The 21,967-nt window shown below is 41.1% G+C and overlaps 1 protein-coding gene across 4 annotated transcripts; it reads left to right on the top strand.

The window, feature by feature from the left end:
* The first annotated feature begins 739 nt into the window (after positions 1-739).
* hat1 (histone acetyltransferase 1) lies at positions 740-21,596 on the top strand. Of its 4 annotated transcripts, XR_013304710.1 has the most exons (16): positions 740-867; positions 1,376-1,447; positions 1,738-1,813; positions 2,068-2,188; positions 4,292-4,468; positions 4,552-4,673; positions 5,262-5,366; positions 5,698-5,804; positions 6,915-7,066; positions 7,501-7,617; positions 8,894-9,303; positions 11,054-11,135; positions 11,207-11,371; positions 16,627-16,759; positions 20,056-20,136; positions 20,928-21,596. XR_013304710.1 is itself a non-coding variant. In XM_077617813.1 (11 exons), exons 1-11 carry the CDS (start codon positions 861-863, stop codon positions 9,062-9,064), a joined length of 1,227 nt encoding a protein of 408 aa, XP_077473939.1. In that variant the 5' UTR covers positions 740-860; the 3' UTR covers positions 9,065-9,410. The 4 variants fall into 4 exon arrangements, 1 of the variants encoding a protein (XP_077473939.1); XR_013304712.1 differs by lacking the exon at positions 11,054-11,135; XR_013304713.1 differs by lacking the exons at positions 11,054-11,135; positions 11,207-11,371; positions 16,627-16,759; positions 20,056-20,136; positions 20,928-21,596 and adding an exon at positions 10,141-10,738.
* The last annotated feature ends 371 nt before the right edge of the window (positions 21,597-21,967 follow it).

The following is a 21,967-nucleotide window of genomic DNA, read 5'->3' as shown; positions in this document are numbered from 1 at the left end:
TGCTGGAGCCTATTCCAGCCAACTATGGGCTGCAGGCAGGGGACATCTCAAATTGGAGGCCAGCCAATCGCAGGGAACTAGGATGTTATATTTGTAATTTTTTTTTAAAATATTGTTTTTTAGATTTTTCTTAAAGACTTTAGAAAATGTTAATGACAACAACATCAATGGAATCAAGACCATTTAGTGTTATTAATCTCGTAAATTGATCAATTATTTTATTTGGATGATTACATTTGGAAATACGTATAACTTTGTTGATTTTGGCTCTAACAGCTGTTTGTAATACATTTTTGTTTTGGAAATCCAAAACTAATCTCAGTTTGTTTTTGCCTCATTAGGTTTTTGAACCAAAGGATCTTAAAAATAACCGTATTGAACATATGTACTTGTTTCAGTAATATATAATTGACATGCAATAAAAAAACAGGTCCGACTCCAATGTTTAACACAATTTTATTTGCATAAAGGACATGGCCGATGGCATTGTAAAACTAATCTCGGTTTTTCTCTATTATTATTATTATTATTATTATTATTATTATTATTATTATTTTACTCTAGCAATCCTGTTTTACATATGAAATATACTGTAATTAACATTTGTGTATCTTATTTTTTTTAAATTACATTGATATAAAGTGCAGTATTAAAGAAAAAGGATGACTGCAATGTATATGTAAAACTTTTTTGTTTGTATAAAGGATTGTGGAATCACAGTTTTCTAAATGTCTTTGTTACTCTATGGCAGATTATGATATCTACATTACTACCCCGATGTTGCCGGAAATACGTAAGGCGGAAGTCCTTATGATTGCGCGGTCTTTTAGGACAACACGTCTCCCCACAACATTGCAGAAATGGCGGGTACGTATCTGACAGCTCCGTTGTCTTAAAGATTGCCTCCGTTTTCACGTAGCTTTGCCGGATCCGTTGCGATCGTAGATAAACGTGTGCTGTTCGAAACGCGTAACGTGCCTAACGGATCGACACACAGATCTTAGCGTTAGCAACGGGGGCCTGCCTGTTATGTTAGCAGCATGCTACCAAGCTGTCATAACATGCTGTATGTTTTGCATTGTATGAAAGATCTATCTTTTTTTCAACATAATGGCTAACATCGTGGTGCAGATTATGGTGTTTGCAGTCATTTTGCATGCAAGCATCCTTAATTGTGTTTTCCAGTTGTGGATGAGCAGCTGTGTGTTGTTTACTAGAAACATAAGCACGCTCAACTTTGCTGAGGCTTGATTTGCCTCAAACTGGTTTAACACCTAAGATTGGTCGTACTTTTTGGTGTTTCTGCACTCGAATTAAATAGATCACAGTGTGAAAAGCGTGACGTTAATCAACAGTTGGTGATCTCTTTCCTCAGGAGTCAACAACATGGAAAAGAAACTGGCTGAATTCAAGTGTGACACCAACGAAGCTGTTTGCTTAAAGCTAAGTACGTCAGTATAATGCAGTTATGATCCGAGAAACTAAGTTCGAGCTCATTAAGAGCAGAATTTGCAAGGCACATTGTCATTTTATTTTTAAATCATAGATTTGAAGTGTGCTGTATAGTCCGAAGAATGTGGCACTTGAGATGAAATTTGTTGATTAAAGCTGGAAACTCATCTAATCAATCAGGCATGATAGAAAATAACAAAGTTTGTGGTATCTTTTGGAACACATTCATCTAAATAAAAAATATATGTATATTAATACTACTTAATTAAATGACTTTTTTTTCAGTTCGCTTTCCAGATGAGGTTGATGATGATGGCACAACATTCCATCCGGAATACAGCCATCAGATTTTTGGAGATGAGTGAGTAGTTTCTTTTCTATTTATTATTTTAAGCACTGCATCAATGAAGTGAAAGTTTAATTTGGATAATTTAGCTTAAAATGTGCTGAATTTCAATTTTTTGTTGACCAAATTATTTTTCTGATCCATTAGAACTAATAAACAAAGATTTTTTAATTTTTTTAAAATTTTAAAATACATAATTATCTTTTCCAGTCTACTGCATTTTTTGGACAAATGTTCTAATGTTGTTAATTCCATTCTTTTCCTCACAGTGAGGTAGCCTTCGGATACAAAGGTCTTCAGATACAACTCTTTTACACAGCTGGAAGCTTGACCACCCTTTATAAAGTGAAATACTCCTCCAAAGTCACTGAAACATTTGACTGTGTAGAGGTACGTTTTGCTGGCTTTCTGATGTTTTTTTCAGTAGTCAAATGTCCTCGTCCCAACTTCTATTAAAGAATTTGTGGTCATCAAGGAATTTAAAATCCACATTTTCCTCTTCAAATGATAATTTTTCTCAGTTTACACCTTTGCCCTGACATCTGTCCTATTCTGAATATTAATATTCAAATTTGGCACTTCCACATTCAGTTTTAATTAACATTTTATTTGGGCTCCCAACTGTTTCACTCTTTTTTTTTTTAAATCTCTGTTGTATGCATGGGTAATGGTATCATCTCATAAGAATGGTAAGTAAGACTGTGAGAGTCAATGTTTATAACAGAACTTGGGGACCATTTTCTGCTTTTGCTGCCCATTTTGAAACCACAGGTGTTGTTCTTGATGGCTGCCTGGTTGCCCATGTGCGCTCACTGTTGACCCCAAGGGCGCTCTGAACGTTAAGGGTTTGAGTGCAGCTGATGTCAGGGTGCAGAGCGAGAGTAGTAGTTCAGTCTGCACCTGAAGAGTGTTTGTCTCACGGTCCGAGTGTGTGTGGATGGGCAGGCTGCAGTGCAGCTGGGGAGAAACAGGAGGTCGACTTGAAGCCGCTGCCATATTGGCTCTTACAAAAAAATGATCTTTTCTGGGAAAGTAGAAAAAATTAGACTTGATCATTTAGACCACTTTAAAAATTTCACTTCTCGCTCTATTGGTGCGCACATATGATTTGACTCCAAAACTGAAGGCTTGGTTGAAAATTGAGTAGAATTCAGCAGTTTGCCTCTTCAACATCTTAATAATACCAACACCGCAAATGAGATTATTTATACCCTCTTTTGTGCTTATTGTTTTGGAAACAAATACACTAAGAATGTCCGGAAAGCACATTGTGAAGTTATATTCAGGGCCAAGTCGGGTACCCATTCTGAAAAGCTGTGCAATTTAGCGTCTACTATGTCGAAGAGTGGCTAGAACAAAGGGGCTTGTTTGTCCAAGGCCTTTTTAAGCATGCTCCTGGTTTCTTCGAAATTCGGCCAAACAATTGCGATCCTGGAGAGGCACTCAGCTGCAGGTGCATTACCTCCAGTTTGATATTAGCTGATTTCTGAAAGGGGGAGAATCAGCAGTATTTTGTATTAGCCCTTTTGTAGCGCATTTTACCCCGACCTTCTTCATTTCGCTGTCTTCAATGGTGAGCGGCGAGGCTCTCTGTGGCGACATAATGCCCGTCGCACATGGAAATGGTGTGAAAGGGCTGCTTAGCAAAGTGTTCTCATGTCAATCCTTGTGGAAATGGATACAATGCAAACATTACAGCTGAATCAACCACGCGTTGCGCCGAGTAAAAAGTCCGAGGGTAGCCGCCCCTTTGTCTCCGGGGCCCTTTGAAAATGCGGGGCCCAATTCATTTGATTGGGTTCACTTGGCAGGATTAGAGGAGAGACCTCTATTATGAATGGCCAAAGGTTTATTAAGTTGAGATCAATTCATCAGCTTTAATTTCCCAGTGAGTGGCAGAAATGCGTCATTGTGGTAACTTCATCACATATTCATGGTTTAACTTGAGGAGTAAATGTACAAATTTAAGTGGGCTTTTCACAAGGAGTGGGGGTGCCCAGGCCTCTGCTCAGCTGACAGTTTTAATTGCCTAATGGTTTTCTTTTCACTGGCGCGCATACATACACACACACACACTATGAGGTTTTTATTTGTACACCCTATTTGATACATTTTTTGCATCCTTGCCAGGTCTGCAAAAGACAAATGTTGATTGTAAAATACTTTGAACACAATGATCCTTAAGATTAGGGCTAAAGCTTAATTGATTTTACTTTTTCAAATTGTGAATTTAGACTGTACATATGTGTGATGTCCAAAAGGGATTACTTCTAATAGTGAAGTAGAGTACTATGTATTTTTATCATATTAAAACACATTTAATTTTGAATAATAGCTTTCCCATTCTTCTCAATGGATAACAATTATTTGAGGAGCTCTTTTGGACTCTAGTAAAGCAACAAGTTAACTTTTATCTCAAGGAACACCACTGCACTTGAAAGTTTATTATTTCATAGCCCTTCATCACTGTAACCATCTCAATTCACATTGCAGCCTGATGATATTGACACAAAGCTCCGAGAAATTGTTCCCGCTGGGTTCATTTGCAACACAGATGATTTCATCACGCTACTGGAGAAGGAAGCAAACTTCAGGCCCTTCGGTAGTTTGTTGCACGTGTACACGTGCCACAACGAGGACGCTGGAGAGCTCACCTATCAGATTCACAAGGTACGATCACTCACCTTTTGGCAGGTGGAAAGTCACCTAATATTCAGCTTTCAATATTTCCTTTTTGCCATTACCCACCACAGGCTGACTTAAGCTGCCCAGGATTCCGAGATTACCACGAGCGCCTGCAGACCTTCCTGATGTGGTTCATAGAGACCGCCAGCTTCATTGACCCAGACGACGATCGTTGGGACTTCTTTCTTGTGTGCGTGATCTCTTTAATTGACATCCTCCCGACTATGCCCCCCACCCTCCCCACTCCTACCCTAAACTATCCTAAAGCTTATATTGTGTCATTGAAAAACAAAGCTCCCTTTTGAGGCGCTTGTGGCCAATTACCCGGCCAGTTTGATTATATTCCCTTCCGCCGAAGAATGGTTGATCAGGCAAGAGCTTCTTTTGTGCCAAAAGCCCTTTTGAATTTTGGGGAGGGGGGGGCACGGTCAGACTTGAATGCTGTTGTCTTTTGAAACATTGGACAATGCCTTAACAGTAAAAAGAGCCTCTGCCAGTGTTTCCTTTCCCTTGGTACCTATTAATGGCAACAATGGGCAAAATGGACTGAAGTGATTTTTGAGGAGCTCAGTCCCTCTTTCAGGCCTTTATCTTCCTCTAAGTTGCAGTACTCCAATTAAGTGCATAATGTATTCAGGTTGCGGCAGGTGTAGCGATCAGGCGAAGCTGCTCTAACTTGCTGGCGTTTTGGGACGAGGGCAAACCATAGAAGCTAAAATGGTCACTGCATGAAAGTGTACTTGTAATTGACCTGCTCATCTTTGTGTTTTGTCTGCAGATTTGAAAAGTACAAAAAAGATGGGGAGACCCTCTATGCAACCATTGGCTACATGACAGTTTATAATTACTACGCGTACCCAGACAAAACCCGGCCACGTGTAAGGTAATTGCTGGGCCAGTGTGAGCTGTCCCTTTCTTTTGTTTGGGGGAAAATTGCACATTTCTTTATCCTCTTCCCAAAGAATGAGCCAAATCACTGGCTTAGATCACCAATCAGGGGTTTCATAATGAAACAAGCGTTATTGTATCTGAAAACAACTTTATAAACACGCATTTGATGTGACTGAATTAATAGCATTGAGGGATCAAAGTGACTATGTTTCTGTTTCTGCAGTCCTATTACCAAGATATCAGAAAATGACAGCATGTATTACTGAACTATTTTATAAATCAAGTCCTTTTTCATCACATTGTTTGTTTGGGTGCTCTTTTAGCCAAATGCTGATCCTGCCACCGTTCCAAGGTGAAGGCCATGGAGCACAACTATTGGAAGCAGTGCACAGATTTTATTCTAGCATGCCAAAGGTTCAAGACATCACAGGTGAGTGATTACAAATAGGATCTGAGTACAACAAGTAGTACTTTTAATCAGAGCGGCAATCATTCCAAATGATGAATTGCATTAATAAATATAATGTGTAAACAGTATTATTCTGACCATGTTGGTCAAAAACAGGCGTATTGTTTTTCGGGGAAAAAATGATAAAAGATTGTTTTAATAATCAGGATTTATTGATTTCATAGCTTCGTGTTAATGCAACTGAAATGCAAACTTTACCGATCTTTTTCAGTTCTATTATTCAGGGTTTGCATACTCAATTCTATTGTCCCCATTGTTATGGACAATACATTAACTATTCTAATAATATATAATAAAAAAAATTAAAAAAAAAAATCTTCTTACCTCTTATTCACATTCTGCAAGCAATGCAAGATACATTCATGCTTCCGCCACATTTTTTCTTTGAAAATAATGTTTTGTGAAAACCCCAAATCACAATTTCAGTGAATCACACTGTCCTGCTGCTAACACCCTTTAGAATATTCAGTTATATTGGAAGACAACTTCTACGAAAAATATATGGTTCAGTCACAAATGGTTAGATTGATTTATAACTGCTGCGACTGGATCCTGTGGGGAAAGTTAATTTTAGGAGCTGGCATGAAAACTGGCCCGCTGAGGCTTTATTGAAATTTACCCGATCTAAGCTGTGGACATGGCTGCGTAGAGACGAGGGATGAATACAAAAGAGTCATCCTGGATTGGAATTTGAAAAGTGAAATTGACCTTTGGCAAAATCTCCACACCCCCCTTAGTTACTAAGCCGGCAAGCTTCGTAAATCCAATGGTGCAACCCACTGCTGGTAGACTGAGTGTTTTAAGTGATTTTCTTTTGGAGCATTAGCAGGCTAGGGTTGTATTGAAAATGTAAAAAGAAAAAAAAAAGATAATGGTTTGCTACAATTTCAGCTTGGATTTATCGGGGCAAGAGCATATATATATAGTTTTAGCGCTTACAGCAAGCAAAGCCTTGTGGCACTAAGATGTCCGTTCGTTCATAATTATACATGAAAAAGCTTCATGTTCCCACTTTCAGGGTAACAAACAAAGCTGATAGATTTTTATCGGTCTTTCCTGACTCTAATCTAGCTGAAGATCCTTCGGAGAGCTACATAAAGCTAAGGGACTATGTGCTGGTCAAGCTTTGTCAAGGCCTCCCGGCCTTCGCTGAGGACAAACTGCACGAGGGCCTGTCAGCCGAAATGGTTGAAGAGGCACAAAAGAAACTGAAAATCAACAAGGTGCTCGTCGATAATTGCTCGGTCATTTCCTCACAATGACGGATGTTGAAAAATGTCAACCTATTAAAGGACTAAAATATTGAATCAACAATTAGTAGATGCTTGTGACATCCTGTCACTGTCTTCTGTTGTGATTTTTTTTCCCCCCCGTTGTTCCAAGTTCCTATTCTTTATCATTTTAACTCATTCCATTTTCCTAAAAGTCCAAAATACTGAAAGTCAACTATGACTTTTTTTTTTTTTACTTTTGGGAGAATGTTCCTTGGTTTGGCAAACCTGTCCAACCTGGAATAGTATGGCTATAATTTAGGGTTTTTGGCAATTTGTGTTCCAAATCTTTTTAAAGTGATTCGCCATTCTTTACTGGACTTTTTTTATTGACAAGTTTTGATCCAAAATGTCCCATCAGTTTAATCCAATTATTTCCTTTATAGAAACATGCAAGGAGGGTGTATGAAATCCTTCGTCTGAGAGTGACGGACATGAGTGACGAGGCAAAATCCAAAGCGTACTGCTTGGCGGTGAAGAAAAGGCTGTTCGGACCATACAGGGTATGTTTTATTCCATTAAACTAAGAAGACGACTCTTCCATCTCTGTTAAAATTAGTGTACTTCTTTCCCATTCTCTTCCATCTTCTTTTAAGGGTTTGATAATTGCTACTTTGTTGCTGCTCCAACAGCACATATTTGGTCTGATTATTTATATATAATACATTATGGCTTTGGCAGAAATAATCTCACTGGAAATGAATTTTTAGCACTTTCTCATGTAACGGCTATTAGACTTGTATATGTTTGTTGTAGCAAGTTTTCTTCACAACTGAGTAAAATTCAATGAAATAGTAGCGTAAAGTTCCATGACCTAGCATAACCTCTTACATCCTGTTTTCATGTGACGTTTTCTATAGGAGTCGCTTTGTATACAAACCACAAGGCATTCTGCTCTCTGTAGGGAAACCACGCCTCCAAAAAAGGCAGAGTGGGACATAGACAAGGCCCCACGGGGTGAATTGGCAAGCAAGAGATCTGGTAGCCAGATGCTGACAGTTTTTCCTTCCCTGAGGAGATTTGGCTTTTAGTTAGTTGAATGTCGGATACCGCTGCTTTGTAATTGTAAGAGAATCAAATCTCTCTGCTACTTGAGTGATTCTTTTCACATTCCTGCGTGCATGTGGAATTTCAGTGAGAAAAAGTTGGACCTGAAATGTGGAATGTAATTCATGTATATAGCTCATGATTATTGCTAGGTAAAAATGCAATGAATGAAATGAAGGGGCAATTTGCTTAGTAATAGAGTGGCAATTTTGACTACAGTTTTAATGTGCTACATGGGAGTTTGGCATATAGAGAGAAAATATACAGGGGATAATGATACAAAACTCGATTGAATATACATGCTACCTAATGTAACTAGCATTGCTGTCTCAATATGACTACTCTTACCAAAGGATAATAAGCGGGAAGATTGGTCAGACAGGAGTCCGAGAGGATGAGGTGCGTTTACAAGCAATGTTAATAATGTTTAGTGGGGAACCCAGTATTGGGAAATATCATCCCAAAGTATTATCGAGTCAACAACTTACTTTTAGCTGTGTGATCACTAATCCTGGCATCGACTGTTTTGCTTCACTTCTGAGTCTTTAAACCCTAAATGGCTGAATTGTAGAGAAAAATATTGGCATCTGTACAAAAGGGTAAATGTTTTTTCATCTGCTAATTTTATATAGTGACACATGTTAATGCAGTAGAGGTAAGAAACCATTTCTTAATTGACTAAACTACCGTTTTGACCCGCACTAACTAAGTCATGGCGCTTGTGTCCAACAGAAAAACCAACGGGAGCTAACGAAGATGACAAAGTGCTTGCGTTTGGAGGAAGTCGTGTCCCAATTGGGTCAGATGGACACTCAGATGCAGCACGAGGAGCTGGAAAAGAGCTACCAGGTGGTTTTGGAAGACTACCGAAGAATTATCGAAAGGCTGGCGGCCCAGGCTTGATTGCAAGAGACCACTAGCCAGGAGCCCACCCTCTCCATTGTGCGGTTTGTGTGTACAAAGCCCTCGTGAACTCTCGCTACAACTAAGAAAGAGCACTCATTAAGACGTACAATCCAATCACTGTTCGAATTGCTGAGTCTTTTTACAGTAGTTGAGTCGTGGGTTGCAGTGGAAAAACCTCCATCTTTGCCTCCCAGCTTGTGTTGGTACACTGGAGGATTAGTGCGCTGTGTTGGGGGGTAAGTCCCACACTTGCAAGATCAGTCATGTTTGTAGATTTTTTTTTCTTGAATGTTTCCCATTGTTTCACTGTTTGGAAGCACTTCAAATAAAAATTGTATTTCTAGTTCCCTCACTTTATCCATTTCTTCAGCAGGACGGTGCTACCTTGACTTAGAAGTCAACTGAGTTTTTTTTATCATACTACCTACCCATCATTTGGCCATTTTTCTTTTCTCCAACTGGAAATGCATTAGACATCTGGTGCCATCAATGGCCACCGATGTGTTAATCGAGTGCCCCAATAAGGCTTCTGGTGTTATGGGCTGCTCCCTTTGTGTCTGGTTAATGTGTTTCCAGCATGCTTTTTACCGATAGTGTACCTGCTCGCAATCTCACTTTGTTCAGGAACCCTCTTGTGGATAGTGCAACTTCTAATTGCCACTGATGTCGAGTGCCTCTATGCGCTAATGATTATTGTGGTGTTCAATTGAAAACCTTTGTACTTCTGTAGCTTTTGCACATCACCGGGAAATACTCATCACACTTTATGATACTTCAGCATTTTGTCACTAAATCAGGACTGCCAGGTCAATTTTACCCCGTATGACACACCTCTTCCACTTGTAATAAGACAAAACCTTGGAACTCGCCATATCTATAATGCCGCTTGATTGAACCCCACTCATGCGTACAAGAGGCCTCGTCTCACTTGCTATTTGCATTGAACTGAGCTCGGGCTATGCCTTATTTTTATACTTAGATTTTCGTAAGTACATTTCTTTTTTGTCGTTTTGCTTTTAAATAAGCAACCGATTTAAAGCCAGATGCTCAGCATGCTAATTTCCATTCTGTAGTCAATCACTTGGCCGCAGAGAAGGTGGCGTTTCCTTGTGGCGACACGCTATTATCGCCAATTCAGCGGGCCCTAAATCGCCGAGCTTTTGTTCCATGGGGACACCGGCTGTCGATTATGTCGTGTAAGTGCTGACATGTGGGAGGTGAATTTGTGTGAGAAATTGCCATTAAGTCCGATTCACTCTCGTATTTCTGACGACGTAACGTGCATAAATGGTGACATTTGGCAGCCTGCGACCAGCATGTTTAAGATAGACTTAACGCGATAAAAAAACTATAAGTATATAAGTGACCGTGGACATTTGCACAAAGTGCTCAAATCGTGCATTTCTAAGGTCGCTGTTAATGTACTAAATATTAATGTTTAAACATAAAAATGACCCTGCTCATGAGCTTAGCCTTGTGTGATAAACGTGATGTAATTCACACCATGCGTGTAAAACTCAAAGGTGGTACAATATGTGACAACGGCTATTTTGCCTGCCTCTGGGAAATATTGGCTTTTGACGGTCAATATTGTTTTTCCTCTGTGATTACACGTCGGAAAAATGAGATACTGCCCTTTGACTTTATTAAACCAGATTCTTCCCACTGGGATGCACATGATCAAGGTGTTTTCTCTCCTTTTAATATTGTGTGAATGGAAGCGACGGTATTGAGCTAGACTGGAATATTTGGTTTCACCTGCGGTATTTGGGCTTCGTGGCGCCTCCGGCATCTCCGCTCCAAGGCAGACAGTCAGGACTTTGGACTGGAGCCCAGTCGCACTGACGGGCCCTCTAAATATGATACGTGTGTGGTTTGGCGGCATCTCAGCTACCAAATTCCCAGGAGCAAATGCGTTTCGAAAAGAGAGGGCATCCACCTCAAGCAAAGCTTGGCTTATCATGTTCCTTCTTTTGTGCTCTTCAGATAGCCACATTCCCCAAGGACCCCGCGGGACCGACCCGGTCCCCTTTCACTGCTAAATGACCCCTCACTAAGATCACGTTTGGTACTCTGACATGCAAGGCCAAAACGGCGTAAAGGAAACCAAGTTTGACATCTTTTAATTGTGTCTCACAGTGCTAAGATGGAGCTTCTCGAGCCGCTTTCAGATGGGCTGACGATAAGTTTGTTTGTGAAGTGAAGGATGTGATGGTGAAAGTGAAGAATGTCCACTTGGTCGGTGGTCTGTATATCCAGCTGTAAACGGACGGGAGGAAATTCATGCAAATGACAGATGTGCAGGTAAGGGAAGACTTAGGACTGTCACTTTTTATTATTTATAATTTTATCTGAATCTTTACCCTTGCATATGCCATCGGTTTCCACTATGCAGAGTGCAACCGTTACATAAATGATTTTTTTGTACAATTTAAATAGTTGTGAATCTGCGTCAGTCTTATTTGTTGAGGGAAAAAACTCGATAGTGGGACGTCAAACTCTCAAAACACAACTCTGAACTTAGCGTCTTTTGATGGTCACGTTAACAGCCTCTTTATCCCGGTGTTGTTTGGCCAGCCTGTGTGTTAATCTCCTAAATGAGCCGTGTCGCATTGGATGGGTTTTACTGGGATGTATGATTCACTAGACGTGCTTTCCAATTAAAACTGCCCCATTAGAGTGTAATTGGTGCTATCTGAGGTTGTGAGGGAGCCATATGGGAGTGGAGCGAGAAGCCAGTCAGATGCTATCTGGCCAGAGGAGACAGGAAACCTCTGTGTAATCTCGTCAGCGCGGAGATGCCGACTGCGATCCCGCGCTGACGTATTCGATTCGGCGCAAATATGAAAGCCACTCTGGTCTAGTTTTCTGTAAAGACCCCTAGGGAGAGGGAGGGGTGGCACACTAGAAACAGGGAACTTGTGAGGGCAGGCTGCTACTTAAACAAATTTTGCTAGAAGGTCTAGGACTCCAGACAGGACTTCTCACGCTTGTCACATGAGTTACAAGAAGTGATAAAAATGCCGTGTGGCTAGAGAGCAAACGAGAAGGAAACATGATACTTTTGATACCAAATTCCAAAAGTAAACCATTTGGAAGAGCGACAACATCTCTGGATACGTCTTTATTTGTTTTAAACCACAGTAAAACAGTAATGCATACATCATGTTTGCGGTGTGCGCTGGAACAAGGAATGCCTAGCAAACATTTACCGCACATAAAAATCTGGTTTGGAGGAAAATGTTACAATACATGTCACTCACAATATGACAGCGACACGCTTCCAGACGTCAGTGTGAAGCTCTTACACGTCTGCGCTCCGGCTTACTAAGTAAATATGCATTCTAGCGTACGATGACGATGGCCAGATGCCCTGCGCTAATTAAGGCCGATTATTGAGCCGTTTGAGGGAACTTAAGTGCAATGCTGGCCTGGCTACGGAAAGAATTTAGTGCAAAAAGGTGACATTGGTAGGGAAATTAGTTTCAGCAAACCCTGACGTCACTCCAAGAAAATGATGACTCCTGTTTTTATTGATTTCGATTTTAGACTTGGCTTGTGTTTTTATTCATTTGGATGGACAGGTCATCCAAAATACAACAGATGATCGTTTAGGAGTGTAATTCACCCCGTGAACGATATAGTAACTCAGTTGACTTGTATTTCCAATCTGGAATGAATAGAAATGAAAACAATCCATTCCATAACTTGACACATTTGCGATACTCATAAGTCATACCGCTACATGAAAGATTCCCCACTTATTTCTTTCTTATAGAACTTGGATAAATTGTATTATTTCTAATGAATGTTTGAAATTTCAAGATAAAATCAGCGTCCGTCCAAGACCCAAACCCAGAAAGTACATGAAGATCCAGTTGTCACTGATTCTATGAGGAATGCTATTTTGAGGAAGTCTCCCCAATATCTGCTATTGGAGCGAATGAGAAGACCTTGGAATAAAAAAAACACCAACCCACCCACCCACAAACGTTCTGGTCCCACCTTTAGGCTTGGCTTTCTGGCGCAGAACTCCCAGGCTGCGGCAGGTCTTGGCGTCCTGGCTCCTGTCCAGGTTCTGCTGCTGTGATGGGGAGGGTCACGCTTGTGTCTGACCTCAAGGCCTTCACGCTTGATGTTGTTGTTATTATTAGAGCACATTGGCCCCCGGGCAGCCAGTCCCCAAAGCAGAGAAGACTCTGGAGAGCCTCTGGACCTGGAGAACAGCTGTGTAGGTTAGAGGCTGCAGGGGCCCCCTTCTCAATTGTCCCCTGAGAGCACCTCTGCACTGGCTAACCGGGAGGTGACTATGCGCCATGTGTGTGTTCATTTTTTAATACAAATGGCACTCACCTGGACTGCAAATTCAAAAGGTAGAAATGCAGTTTCAAATCAGTGTCGAGATTCATTGTTTTTAAGCGTTTTTTTAATATGTCACATTTTCTGAGAAACTGATACAAAATAAGAGAAACAGGTGCTTGAGGTAGTATGTGAGTGTATGGTTGTCCTTTTGAAAAAATGCATTATTCGGAGAGGTGTACCGTTTTTCCACTGGCGTAATTCAATTAGAAATCCTTAATAGATTTTTTCTGAAATGCCAGGGGATAGTCGTGGCCACTTAAATATAGTGGCTTTTTCAGGGGTTCGAAAGCCTTCGATCTATCGCGTAAGTCTGCCTATCCTTGGCTTTTCTGCTCGTGTGGTTTGGGGTTGGGGGGCTTCTTACTGTGTAAATAGGGCTGAAAATTGCATGTGGCCTTTGACTGTCTCTATAATTGCAAGCCTCTTGCAGTATTTTGCTTGGCAGTCTGAGAGGTTAACCCCTGAGGGTTAGAGGCCTGGAGCTCTCCGTCTGACTGGCAGAGGGCTTCTCAAAGACTCGCTTGTTCACCTCCCAGCCTGGACAAAGCTAAACCCTCGTTGATTACCTTTTCAGATGGGAGCTGCCGTGTTCAGATGCGCCGTCTATACGCGATCCCGGTTTGCATCCGGGCTGACGGCAAAACCCGTTATGCTTTGTCGCGTTATGTTTGAGCTATGGTCGTGCAGGTGCAGGTGTCGTTCATTCAAATCCCAGATTCAGAAAAAAAGTCCAAGTCATTTAACTGCACCAGTGCGTTCTTTTTAATATTTCATTCTTGTCATCAGGTGCACATTTGAAGTTTGTCTCAAATCGAATGAATAAGATGTTTATTATGTAAAAAGTATGAGAACTGCAGCATTGTTTGGTTAAAACGTTTTTAAAATTAGGAATTCATTTGAAAAATCTGAATAATCTTATGTTTTATATTAATATGAAAAAATATATTCAGTTGTAATTGGTATTGATTTTCAACCTCAGTTTTCTCAAATTCAGTTTCATTTTTTTCATTAGGCTGAATCCCTCGTACTGTATGTTTGTATGTAGTATGTTGAAGAACTATGTTTAGTATTACTATTGCGACCATGTATATTTATGTTTAGTAAACTGTTAAGCAATCATTGCCAATAGAGAAATAAACATTGGGCTTAAGAAAAAAAAAGTCCCAATCCAAGCATGAAAAACAGAGGATTTCTGTGTGTATGAATGTCACTTTCATTCAGGAAAGTCAGAACACAGGTCTGTTGTTTCTGCGCACTGCTCAAGATAATGAGTTAAGGCTTCCTGAGTGAACATTTGTGTACATTGACGGTGGCACATTTGCTTCCATAACTCAAATTCTCTTTTTCAACAAGACAGCAAGTTTTTTTTACCATATGATTTACTGTATGTGTAAAGCTACCCTTAAATCAAATTGAATCTAGTCTATATGACAGGATGGCATTTTTATGCCAGTTACTAATATTTTAGAGTGCATTCCTAATTCACAGGTACTGAAGAGGATTAGGCCCAAGAGAGAAAAAACAAGATTCTGATTTAAGACTCATAATTCAGACCTCAATCCCAGAATTCTGATATTGTTCCTTGAATTCAAAATTGTGACTGTAATGTCAGAATTCTGACTTTAACGTCAGCATTTATGCTTCATCTCAAAATTTTGATTTGAATCTCAGAATTTTGACCATCTAAAATCCAAAATCTCAGAATACAGTCTCACATTTTGGATCTCGCCATCCTTTTTTGAGTGTTCCTCATCCCCAACTCTCCCAACAGTTTGCGCCGGATCTCAGAGGTTCACCTTGACCTGCATGACTCCTACTGCATCAAAAGTCCATTTTTTCCCCAAAGTGACTTCATAGTTCTAATATTGCACCCTTAAATTGCCCGTTTCATTATCTTTTCTGAAAAAAATTCTCTCAACCCCCCGGGCACATCTTCCGGCACTGTTGATACCTTCATTTATTGGGGGGGGGTCTTGATTTAAACAAGTGGACATTGTGACGTAAGAGAGGAAGCAGCTTGTGTCAGTCGCTCCATCGAGAGCACTAAGCTCTACTGTTGTCTCCCTTCTCGGTGCGGATAACTGCCTCTCCAGTCCAGGTTCATGGCGAGGCTCCCTGCAGCTGCTGTCTGTGAGGCTGATTAGTGTTTGGTGATGAGAGGATGAGGGCAGGGGAGCCCCTAATACTCAGGCACACACACACATACACATACACACACATAGGCACTTTGAAAGGGTTAAGCAGTTAGTTAGCGAGAGACCTGCTCTGTGTCCAGGATGTTGAGTGCCGTGGCACGATGGTGTGCAGTTACACTGCATGAGGCCTCGTCTCCACTTGATTGGGCCTGTAAGATCACAGCGAGCCCCCAACCCCCAGCCGCTCTCCTTTTCTGCCAACCCCCTCCTCCCCGAGGGTTTCTTTCGCCACATCCTCCCTGTTGATTATCACCGCTGCCAAAGCTGACTCTTGCTCTCCAGCTGCTTTCCACACTTTGGCTCTGGGGCTTATTCTAGCGTGCTTCATGGCGGGAGCAAACTTTTTCACAGGCTCCAACTACTTGCCCTCTGTACAATCCCAGCATCCGCTACCAAAATTGGGAAGTATCCCAGTGCAAACACGATTAATGTTGGGTTGGGCGATCTGCCACCCCAAAAAAAGAATAGGAATAATGTTGTTGTTGTTTTTTTCTTTGTGATGCTCTTTTCCTAACTGGTGGTTTTAGAGAATCGGAAAATGAGAATGTTGCGTGCGTTATTATTTTTTGTTTTTGAGAAAGCAAATCTATGCTGATGTGGCATGAATGGAGTTATCCAGTTTATATGATATATGATCGGAAAAACAATTTTTATTTTAACAATTTACCTAACTGCTTAAAAACCAGCCGGTTTTGAGCGATCGTTTGCTTTTTGCTCCTCCATCCTGCTGATCAAAATGAAAATTTCCATTAATGCGTTCGATCCTAAAATCGTCCATCTCTGCTCTCCTGTCGTTTTCTTATAACTTAAAATGTTTGGGCCTAAAAATTGCATTTAAAAAAAGTATACGTCGTCTGTCCTTTCTAGGTCTCAATTAGTCAGAACTGATTTTCATTTTCTTCCCCAATTCTTATAAATGAGAATATAGCATTTTTTTAAAATGACAAGAAAATGATGAAGTATTTATGAATTGAAATTTAAGTCATGTGTTTCTCTCTACAGGTGTTTTTTTTCTTAGCAATGGCAGGCAGGACGGGGTGTCCAAACGGTGACGTCCATTGAAAATCACAGTCCTCATCCCGTGCATATAAAATATCGAAGCAGCTACAATGCACTTTCATCAAACATTCATCAGGTTTGTTGCCTTCATGATGTTCTTTTCAAGATTGAAATTTAGGCTGGAGAATAATTTTCTTTGAAATCGCTTTCCCTACTTTAGGATAATTCACGTCTTTGTTATCTGATAAAAGCAAGAGCAGATGATTCATACCACTGCTGCAGAAACATCCATTTATCCTTGTGAGGCTGCAAGAGAGAAAAACAGAGTAATTGACTATAGTCCAAGTCTTGGAGCACATGGACATAGAAACACAGCGTGCAGTGTATTCACACAAAAAGTTTTTTTCCTTCCAGAAATAGGAGTTTGGAGTACATCCTGATGTTATAACGTGTCACACATCAATGCAAAACAAATGTTAAAATGTGTATACTTTACTACATATGGATTCGAGCCAAAATGGGTAAAATGAGATCGGTTTTACAAAAACGTACCGTATTTTCACGACTATATGGCGCATCGTATTTTTAGCCGCAGTGTCAGTAACGAGTGCTATTTCTGTATTTTAAACACACAAAGGACGCACCGTTTTTTAGACGCATATATATTTTATATTGGATTGGATTGGATAACTTTATTCATCCCGTATTCGGGGATTTTTATATGAATATCTAACCGCAATAGCGCACCAGACTCTTTGCAGTGACTGCTGGGATATATAGTTCTTGCATGCTACACCCACACGCTACAAAACACGTTTTTAAAAAGGCAACGGAAGCAAAACTGAGTTCGGTTGTACTTTATTTAGCCATTTTACAACGTACTCGCGTCATCATCACCCACAAATCCATCAAAGTCCTAATTTTCTGTGTCCGAATTGAACAGTTGTCCAAATTAGTCATCGAAAATGCTGAGTTTTATACGTTCGTCCAGGCGGCCACAATCCATTCGCAAATAGTAGCTAGCTGGTAGCTAGCGTAACTTTTCCAACGGTGCTTTCCATGCTTCGTCAAGCTGTATTGATGTCGATGTATACAGGCCACAATCCATTGAGTGTATTGACAAAAGAACTACTACATATCCCAGCAGTCACTGCGCAGTACTTTGTCTACGGGAAAATCAGAGTCGGTGTACCCTATCGACTGATTCATTTTATTTTAACGTGATAACAATTTTAGTATTGTTCCATATATAAAGCGCACTGGATTATAAGGCGCCCTGTCTATTTTGGAGAAAATTTAAGACTTTTATGTGCGCCTTATAGTCGTGAAAATACGGTACTTAAAAAAATTGCGTACAAAAGTCGTTATATGGCGTACACAATTTGAAATGATCAAAAATGTTGATATATTCAACATAACAGATGAAACCAAGAAATGCCATTGAGCCACAACAACGCAAATTGCACGCAAATCTCAAGCGGTTCCCTGTTGTAACTTGGCCACTTGGTATTTTCATCTCAATAAAAGAACAAAATCTTTCAGATATTCCAACGTCGTGGAGGCGAGGCGGTGGCAGCCATTTCGCCGCCGCATTGCCGCTTGACGTCCCCCTCTGCCGCTTTTTCAATTCCAGCCCGACTCCTGACCGCGGAGGCTGGATGGAATATTGTTTTCTGGGGATCAATGCGTCCTGAGCGAAATGTCAACTGCGTCAGTCTGCGAGGGACTTGTAATTGCTATCGATCGGCATCGCGCTTAACGCGGAGCCGGCCCGCAGCTGCCGAGGAAGACGTATGCATGGCGTGAGATAAAACGGAGAAAATAGAAAAGAAAGAGCCCACCGTGGTGTCCCTCCCTCGCTCTCTGTCAAGAGATTGATCTTCCTCTTCCTGCTGATTCTTGCCGGGGCCTGTCATTATCTTACTCTGTCATTAGGGGTTCCATTGACAGCCTCGGCCCGTCTGTGTCACTCTATTGAGGCAGCCACACTTTTCCCAGGCAGTGTTCTTCACTTTTATTAAAATCTCTGGCAGCCTCGGCTTAGCGTTCTCTATAGCGCCGCTACGTGTGCTTTGTAATTGAAAGTGGCGTCCGCCAATATCCCCGGCTGGTAATATCGGCCCGGTGCAGCTGGTCCGACTGGTTTAAAACGAGCCGCCCGGCCAAAGCGGGGGAATCGTTCGTGCTGAGCGCCGGCGATCGCAACGAAACCAAGCGGTGGGGAACCAAGCATCTTCCCTGTCAGGGCCATTACTTTACTACAGTGCTTCTACAAGTTCAGCCGTGCAATACAATCAGCCAGAGAACACATTTTCTGACTAGATGTATTGCAGTGGTACATTTTCATCATTTTACAGTGACATTTCATGGCCATACATTTAGACAGAACTTGCGCTGCTATATTCTTCCCATTAAATCAGGTTTGGGCCTGTTCAGACTAGGCCGCATTATTGAGCTATCTGACCGGTTGCTGTGGCAACGATGGGCTCACAGTGTCAATCAAAAAACCCATCTGAGCCGTTCAGACCGCGAAGCATCTTACCCACATCGGATATGAAAGGACTGCAACCTGAATGTGGTTTCAACCAGTCTTGCAAAAATCGCATTTCTGTTCTTGGTGACTGTTCAGACTACAAAAGAGCCATCCGGCTTCAATCTGGATTGGCTAGAAATGCAATTTTTGGCTGCCAGTGTGAACAAACCGCTTGTATTTAGGCTCGGACCTTTTGTCGGTCACACATTGGCTTCATCGTGCTAGAGGTGCAATACATTTTGACTAGGAAGGTTGGCAGCGATCATAAGCGACACTGAAGACGAGCAAGGAATTGGACGTATGTTGTTGTCGGTGGCTGACATACTCAAATACTATCCATTTTAAAATAACTGTAGAGTGCTTGTTGGGTTAACAGCATAAACACATGCAGTTGAAGAGAAAAACTTCATTGAATGTACTCGTATGTGGCATTTGAGTTCACACTGAGCATGAGGTAAGGTTGGGGGCCTGTTGGGTGGCCTGCCTTCCTACCTGTATGTTTTTTTTATGTGTCACACAAAAAGGACATGTTGTATTTATTGGATTGAGTTGACCTAAACAGACTGGCAACATTGCTGTAAGTCGGGGGGTTTCTGACCTTGCTGCATATGGGGCTTCCCAGTGGGATGCAAAGTGCAAGGTGGAATGTTGCTTGACCAAAATTCACTGCAGAGGGTTTTCGCTTGAGCTTTTTGGACATTTATTTTGAGTTTGCTATTGAGGAAACATGATCCAATTTTGGGGGGAAAATGTTTTCCTAAAATCCTTGTCATGATATTCACCTTTTGCATTTATTTTCTGAATGACGAAATCCTGCTTGTTTCTGTCTCTTTTTTTCAAACACTCTAATTTTCTATCAACAGCCTAATGTATCTCACATTTGTCTCTTTTGTACTTAGTTTTGCTCATCACAAAAACACCAATGACATAAATTACGAGGAACAACATCCAGTATGATGCTGTGCACTTCTATACTGCTGGTATGTATATAATTTTTATTCCATTTTTTTACGTAGCTCTCATATTTGATCTCCTTAAATGCATCGTGAGATGTTCCATACATTGAACCCAGTTGAATGACTTGATGCCCATTTGGGTCTTGGTTTATAATTTAATGTTAAAATGTCATTTCGCCATAATGTCAGCAGCTCGAAATAAAACGCAGGCTTGAACATGGAGGAAAAGCTTCCAAATATAATGCGTAGAAAAGACATGTCAGTCCTCCTGCCTGGTAGAGAGGGTAATTATCCTCTTCCTGTCAGAGAACAACAAATGATAGCCAAGGATGGGGGGGTATGGGGGGGTACATTTTCTAAGGTTGAACATTTTCAATAGGAATTTAATTTTGAGGCAGCTGCGATATACTCTATACTTTTATTCTGCTTTTTCGGCCTCCCATTGAATCTTTTCGCTCCTTTTCACATGCTATTTGTTTTTGTCTGCGAGCTTCAGAGGGTGCATTTAACTGCCCTCGTGCCTATTTATAGGCCCTTACTTTCTTCTAGTCACTTTTTTTTTATACCCCTCCTTCTTTTCTGTTGTGACCATTTCAACCGATTACACATTGTCTGTGTAATTTCCCTTTCAGCATCTGTTTTTTTACCTTTCACATAAAGAACTGAATGGAGGGAAAATTATCACAATTATTCACATAATTGAGGCGCCTTTGTAGCCAGCGCGGCTTTGGCAGACCTACCCCCCCCACCCCCATTTTTTTTTCTATCAGCCAAAATGGTTTCATTATATGGGTTTTTCATATTCTCTGACACAGGGCTCTGCTGAGGGTCTGGCACGTGGATGAGATGCAGAATGAACAGAGGGAATCATTAAGGTCACAGTATGAATAATTACAGCGACTCTGGAAAGAGCTCGGACGGCCTCTTTTCTCCCTCGGCCCCACCCACCGCGGCCCAAATGCTAGTCCGCCGTGCCTTTTAGTCACAAAGAACTTTGCCGCAAATGGAGCTTCCGCCTTCTACTCGTACTGAGACGAGGGGAGGGGGGGGGCAAGACTTGTATCAACATGACAATTTTCCGTCATTAGGCCTAATGATAGGCACAGACTGCAGGGATCAAGGGGAGCGGCCAAAGGAGAGGCGCATTCAGGTGTTGGCTGAGTGCTGACCTCCTTGCCGTCTTTGTTGGAGACTTAACTCGGAACAAAAAAAGCAAAAAGCAAAAAGGGGAGTCGCGGGCTAAAGTCACAGGCAGCGTCGGCAGCTGAGTGTCAAGCGTCCGTCCGTTCGGCCGGCCGGCCGGCCCTCCGCCGACAAACGGCTTAATTGGCAAATTTGCATGTCTTTTCAATTGCGGCCGTTTTATTCAATCAGAGCACGTGCGTGTAGATGGGGTGTATTGTCTCATATCTGGGCATACGATTCGTGTCACGATTAATACCGATACTACACTTCGAGACGATGATTGCGATTTTTGTATATTTAATAAAGGGATGGTACATATTAATGAAAATATACATATTAGTATGTATGTAATTGTAAGGCTATGTACAATTACGTTTTTGATTACATTTTCAATTATTATTACATTTTCAAACTAATACTACTAATTCGTGAGCGTGAGTGGTAGTGCACCCAGCTATTGCTTATTTCCACCAAAACACGCGTAAAGATTGTTTCAGGCGGATTTGGAATCCATACTTGAATCGTGCAACATATATCGCAGGATCGATTTATTTTATTTTATTAAAGAAACACCTTTTAAGCATAAAGATGGGAAATTTGTCATTTTCGCATCAGGTCCGAAACGGTCTCAGTGGTCAGGTGTTAACTCAGGAATCTTCTCTCAGCTCGA

The sequence above is a fragment of the Stigmatopora argus genome, chromosome 13 (assembly GCF_051989625.1).
Source record: "Stigmatopora argus isolate UIUO_Sarg chromosome 13, RoL_Sarg_1.0, whole genome shotgun sequence".
Taxonomy (NCBI): Eukaryota; Metazoa; Chordata; class Actinopteri; order Syngnathiformes; family Syngnathidae; genus Stigmatopora; species Stigmatopora argus.
The sequence above is the reverse complement of the archived record's forward strand: the minus strand, read 5'-3'. Positions and strand labels throughout refer to the sequence as shown.